General features: G+C 40.4%; 1 protein-coding gene across 1 annotated transcript; it reads left to right on the top strand.

Moving 5' to 3' along the window:
* The first annotated feature begins 4,905 nt into the window (after window positions 1–4,905).
* On the top strand, window positions 4,906–5,523 carry LOC147700714 (olfactory receptor 5A2-like). The gene has a single exon (XM_086929192.1). The coding sequence runs from the start codon at window positions 4,906–4,908 to the stop codon at window positions 5,521–5,523; it is 618 nt and encodes a 205-aa protein (XP_086785318.1).
* The last annotated feature ends 1,492 nt before the right edge of the window (window positions 5,524–7,015 follow it).

The following is a 7,015-nucleotide window of genomic DNA, read 5'->3' as shown; positions in this document are numbered from 1 at the left end:
TTTGTGTCAACTGGACTTGGTAAACAGACAATTTAAAAGCTGGCCATTTATGGTCTCTAACTATTGTGACACTGTGAAAATTGTCCTGGCAATAGTGCTTTACGTACTGGATACTGGAAACTGGCATTTAACTATTGGGGTATTGGAATATTTCATTCTTTTTCATTCAAAACTACTGCAAAACTTATTGCTCTATGGCAAGGAGTTTAATAATGTGTACATTTTTGCCTTGGAGGAGGTATGGGTGTTTAAAGACTGTCCAGGTTGAGGATGTGTTCCCAGTCCAGAGGGCAGGCATTGTTTCATTAACTCTCCTTCTGACGCTGCCTATAGAAGTATACAACTTTATCTCGAGTTTCAGAATTACGTGTTTGATGCAGGCCCTTCAGAATAACATGTGTGTTTGATGCAGGCTCCTCAGAACAATATTTGTGTTTGATTCAGACTCGTTATGTAACACTACCGTAGATTAGGGGTCTGGAGGGATAGATTATAGACCTATAGGTGTACGTTCCCTCATGCAAACTAAATACCGAAATAGAGCACCTATAGTCTCAGACATGTGTATGTAAGCAAATGTGTAGTGTCTCTCTCAAACATAATACTACAAGTGTGAAGTGGCTGGGGGAGACATCCCTTAGGATAAGAACCCTCACTCACCCAAGGGTGACATGCTTCATCATATGGGTCCTCCTTACCAGTGTGGAAAACCTAGTCACCACTGAGAGCTACTACTTCGGTGTTTAAAGAAGGAGCTCAGAGATGTTTTGTCAGGTAAGGGACAGGATGATAATCCCATATGTGAGATGATGGGTGTAGTAAGGTATGCAGCGCTGTGTGAAGGAGTGGGTAGGTGAGATTAAAACTGTCTAAGTAGAATCACTACATAACTTTATTAATGTGTTCAACTTGACAGGGTTAAAATGAGACAGCACAGTGGTATGGATAAAGAACCACTGTCACTTGATGGTCAACATGTTTCAGCCTATTGATCTATACCAGAGTATCAGCGGCTTTCTACAGGACCAGATTTACTACGTGCTAATGCTGCTGCAATTATGTGAGAAAATAATTATAAATAAAGTAAAGTTTTATACAAAACCGGTATTCCTGCTTTTCATTTTCTCTGTCAGGTCATACCCAGGTATCCTCAACTTTAGGATAGTCCTGCCTCACCTCTACCTGGCTGGCTGCTCTGGAAGTAGGCCCTGCTCTGTCCGTCGGTACCTCGATACCAAGGAGAGCTCGCCCGGGGAGCAGTGCATTGCTGGGCATACGTTATAGTTAACTCAGGTAAATACTACTGCTGAATTTCACTGATTTTGTATGAGTTAAATCTCAGTCTAAAAATAAGGTCCCTGTAACCTTTGCTTTTTTCAGTGAATTGCTAGGGTTTTTAAAATAATTCAATTTCCTAACTATAACATCTCTGTAAACTAACTATAATGTTCCTGTAACCTTTGTTTTTTTAAGTGAAGTTTTATGTTTTTTCAACTAGGTTGTCACTTTGCAGAGTGTTGGAGAACAGGGTTGGTACCTCGACCAGCTCTCAGGAATCCTATTGTAAGAGACCTATTAGAGGAAAGTTTCTTGGCCCCCAAAGGGCCTTCAGCAGCCAAGGGTCCTTCATCTTCCAAGCAGTAGTGCGCCAGGAGGTATGTTTGAAGAGTGCTGGAGAAATGGTGTGTGGCCTCTGAGGTTCTGTCAGCAAACATGCTGTGTGTGACTCACTGGAGGTAAAAGGAGGGCTTGTTGGCCCCGAAAGGATGCTCTAGAGCTGACGGGGCTTCATCACCCAACCAGCAGGGCACCACGAGACGCGTTTCTAGAGTGGTGGAGAAAGAGGGCATGGCCACCGAAGACCTCTCAACAAACATGCTTTGTGGGAATTACTGGAGGTAACAGGAGAGTTTATTGGCCCACAAAGACCATCTGCAGCCAAGGGGACTTTCTACCCCAACCAGTGGTGTGGAAAGGGGGCGTGACCTCTAAAGACCTCTCTGCAATCCCACTGTGTGGGACTTACTGCAGGCAATAGGAGAAAGCTAGCATTGCTTTTGAACAGATGGAGCTGTTAAACATGTAGCTCTGTCTGTCCAAAAGGAGTTTTGCTCTGCTTTCAGCAAGCAAGAGCATTTATAACGTTCTCACTTGCTGAAAGAGGAGCAGCGTTTGCTACGGTTTGCAGGAGAGAGAATGCACCTGCCAAGCCATACGCAAACTGCAATGTCACCGAGTCAGGCAGCCCGGGGGGAGCCAGGGGGAGGTTTGCGCTGCCCAAGGCCAGGTAGTGTTTTAGGAGGGAGGACTGTGCAGCTCCCTTCCTACCTTGACTAAGAGCCTGCCCAGGTGAGGTGGAGCTCCATGGGGCCCAGGTGAGGTGACAGTCCCGGGGGCTATAGGGAGGACATGCGGGTCCGCCACGTCAGTTTACTGTTCCCTGCCCTGGGGAGGTGGCAGTCTCCGGCATGGAGTGCCACATGGGCATCCCCACATAACTAAAAAACATGCTGCTGGAATTTTGTCCCACCCAAAGGCTGCTTTTAAAAGATGCGCTGGTACCTATGCATCTTTTTTTTTTTTAAATCATCCACACATTTGCAGTAAAATAGAAAAAAATCCTTCTAAACCCTGGCCCCTTTTCTTTATTTTTCACTGTTTTTGCAGGACTCAGCTTCAATCCAAGTTCCAAGATGGGTGCCTACACCTCCTGGTTAAAGTGTTGGCAGCCAATGAAATTTAAGTAGGATCCACAAGTCAACTTTAAGTACTCATGTCCCCAGAAATTTATATTTTTTAAAGTTATAAATATTAAATAATACCAACATGGATATACACCAAATTACAAAGACACACTTTCAGGACCAACATCTCTCTTTCTGCTAAATTTGGGGTAATTTGGTTCAGCGTTTCAGGCTGTAGTCGTGTTCAAAAATCCCTATAGACATTATAAGGAGAAAACGTGTATTGGGAACCCCTAGTTTTTTGGCCTCTGCTTGACGGATCACCCCTAAACTTTCAAAACACCAGCTAAACTCAAAAGGAAACGTTTTGGAACAATTTCATGAATTTTCATCAAGCGGTGTCTAAGTGCTTGGCAAAACAAAACATTATTTTCTTATGGAAACTTTGATCCTACCTATAACTACCTACTAGCTATTCACTGAGAAAAAATGAAGGTTAAAATGATGTTATAGTTTGCTGGGATGGCCACTTAAAACACACCCTTTGAAATTCCTCAGTTACAGTTATCTAAGCTAACTCTAATTTGCACCTCACCATGCACTGCTTATAATCCTACACATTACATTATTCATGACATGTTCAATGAATTAATTGATGACATCACTGATGATGTCATCCACCATACTGCAGTTCAATTTGCTGCACATACAAGTGCAACCTTTGAAATATGTAAATAGGTAGTACATGCTGTACAAACATGTACGCAAACTACATGCATACTTTTCTCATCTACTTAAAAGGCTTACTTTCATCTGAACATCAGAGCTTGTTATTTATTACATTGCATCTTTCAAAGCTCTTTCTCTCTGGTGGCATGTGTGCTTAAGGGTGCTACAAATGTGAATCATTATGTCAGACCTACAGAGCAACGTAAGTTGTCAAGATAACAAGGAAAGATATAGATAGGAGGAAGAAGAATTCACAAGCAGAATATACATGTATGGTACAGATCAGGATAAAACACAAGAGTACACCCAGTGTATTTCCTAGGTTTCTCTTTTGTAACTGCCCAGCTCTGAAACTGAGAAGGGAGGCAGTGGTACACTATATACACCAATTTCAGGCAAGCACATGGCAGGCCTTGAGCACCATAAGACATACATTCCGAATCGATGATAATCTTTCCCCTCCTACTGGTACACTGATTGATGAGCCCATCCTTTCCAGTGCAACACAGACACATGGATGTGATGTGGAAGCAAAGGCATGTGCATTGTGTAGCACAGTAAACAATGCTAGGTAGACCCGAGAAAGTTGCATGTAATCTCTTCTTTTGGGAAAGTGAGCATTTGAGAACTTCAATGGAGTGAGGAACAATTACAGCAGCGCTTCACCTGTTAGAGTGGAGGAGCAAACACAAATGCTACGACTGTGCAGCAAGAGAATAAGACTGCCGTAGACTGATCATTCACATGATGCTAACTTTGCATTAGCTGATTTGGTGCAACTGTCACCTAGTGTGCCAAAATAGCTTAGTCATTTTACAATCATAATCCCCTTTTGTGAGTTTAAGTCTTTTATCCTGCTGATCCACTTATTTGTCCATATTCTAATAAAGTCAACATGAAGCTTCATTAAGAGTTCAGAGTAACTAAAAATGCTCCATATTTGGGGTTGGTTTGATGACTAATGAGCAGGAGAATTGTCTCTCTTAACTTCATAATTCTGTCTACCTTCAAAATAATAATAATGTAAGAATTTGGACTTAATGTAACTTTAAATTTAAAATGTAATCATTTACTTGAGCACTCACATGCAAAGTACCCAAAGTCAATCTACTTCAAAATGTTACCCATCTTTTGTTTTAGACTTTCTAAACAATAATGTTTTATTTATTTTCAGATGGGAGATATCAATCAAACTTACCTGGCAGAATTTGTTTTTGTGGGGTTCGCTGATCTTTCCAACTTGCGAGTTCCCATATTTGTTGGATGCCTGCTTTTGTATCTAATAGCAGTTTCTGGTAACCTTACTGTCATATCAGTCATTTACTCAAAGCCACAACTACACACACCCATGTACTTCTTTCTTACAAACCTGTCTTTTATAGATATCTCTTACACTTCTGTCACAATCCCAAGAATGCTGGCCAGCTTCTTTCCTTCAAAAACACGAATTACTCTCAAGGAATGTCTGCTGCAGATGTACTTTTTCATAGCCATGATTGCAATAGAATTCCTTCTGCTCACCATCATGTCTTTTGATCGCTATGTAGCCATTTGCAATCCCTTACAGTACACAATGATGATGAATAGATCTGTTTGTCTACATATGGTCACCGGAGCATGGATTTTAGGCTTCCTGGAGCCAATATTTCACACTGTTATTTTATCCACATTCTCCTTCTGTAAGACTCATGAAATTAACCACTTCTACTGTGACACCGACGCCCTGCTGACACTTTCCTGCAACAGCACTCGTACCATTGAAACAATGACTTTCATCCTTGCTGCCATATTGGTAATATTCTCATGGATTTTAATTATCACTTCATACATCAAAATCATCTCAGCCATTCTGAAAATGCAGACCACTACCCAGAGGCAAAAGGCCTTCTCCACCTGTGCTTCTCACCTCACAGTGGTTATTTTATTTTATGGAGCCATCATGTTTGTCTATTTAAGGCCAGTCTCTATGTACTCAGCGAGCGAGAGCAAAATGTTCTTCTTGGTTTACAATGGAGTAGTGCCTTTGTGCAACCCCATAATCTACACTCTTAAAAACAAAGAGTTCAAAGATGCTTTGAAGAAAAAAAACAGGTCTAAGATCATAGAATAAGGAATGAGCCTCAGATACAATTATAATGTGCAATATATTTATTGCATATTTATTGATTTTGATTTTTGTTTTACACTCAAAATACATTGATCCATACTAGGAATTATGGGTTACAAAGGTTTGATCTAGCCTAACAGGTAAAATGCAGGCATGGGTACAGACATAACGTCAGGCATTGCATAATGGGAGGCAGTCTGCATCTGAAATATGGCTCATATTAAAAGAGACGTCTATCTTTTCCTTGGGTTAGATTTGATGCTCAAAGGTGTACTTGCTAAATTAGTAAGGAACATTTGAGTGGACTTTGCCATGGACAGGGCTTCCATAGTTTAAAGTGTACCATTGGGACAGTAGGTTTTAGGTGAATAAATGAGAAAATGTGCATAGACTGGCATTTTTTTCTGTTCTTAAAATCACTAAACATGGCACTGCATGTGCACCTTCTAAATTACCATCCTGAGCACAATAGACCTGATTCACAAAAATGCATTTTTGTAGGGCATTTTGTAATTCTACCTAATGTACAATAACCCAACTGCGCAGTGTCTACTCATGTAAGTATAGATTTTAATCACAAATGTAGGATGGACACAGGGAGTGGGTGTGAAAAGAAGAAGACTTACTATGAAAGGGGATGCTCTTAGAGAGGAGTAAGAAAGGGTTAGGGAGGGCCAGTGAAGGGTTTAGGGAGGGAAGTCACCCAAGAGTAAGTCACTTGCATTACTCTTGGGGTAGAGACATATAACTTGCAATTTCTGTAGTAATTGTATCAACATTTGTGAGTAGAATGCTGAAAGCAGTAAACTTACTACAAAGTATAAACATACTTAAATGTGAATCGGGCCTTGTAGAGAGATGAACAGTTTTACTCTAATCTGCAAATTAACTTCTGTAGGACAAGGAGCAGTTGACTTCTGGAAACTAGTTAAGTAAAAGGCTGCAGCAACTATTGATAATAATGTATATTGTTTTTTGACAGATGTAGAGAGTTTTAGAAAGGAGAATCAGGCTCATGCAAATCAGAAATTGTTTGTGGATAGCACAGAATGAACTGCATCTGTTTAACCAACATTTCTGTAAATAATGTGCAGGGTCCCTGAGGCGGATTGGGGAACTGGCATAAAGAGTCATATTCCTAGTGGTGGGAGGGACACTCTACTGAATGTAGGTATGAGTGGCAGAGAGAGAAGTTCTTCAATAGTAGAAACTATTGTAGGGAGGTATGTATACACCCCAGAAGAGTGAAAACAGTAAACAGTAAAAACACATACATTACACAATAGAATGTCATAACCGATTCTTCAATAATAGGGTGATTTAAACAAATTAGGGCGGGAATAAAATAAAATTCATGAATACATAAAATCTTTACTATGGTTAAAACAATAAGGGCAATACACCATTACAATAAAAAAAATTAGTGATAAAATTGCAAGTATTAAAAAAGTAGTAACATGGGCTTTACAGTATTCTTATACCAGCATGGGGTGCC

The sequence above is a fragment of the Lissotriton vulgaris genome, chromosome 7 (genome assembly GCF_964263255.1).
Source record: "Lissotriton vulgaris chromosome 7, aLisVul1.2, whole genome shotgun sequence".
NCBI classification, from domain to species: domain Eukaryota; kingdom Metazoa; phylum Chordata; class Amphibia; order Caudata; family Salamandridae; genus Lissotriton; species Lissotriton vulgaris.
Note: the sequence above shows the minus strand (reverse complement) of the source record. Positions and strands in the feature narration are given on the sequence as shown.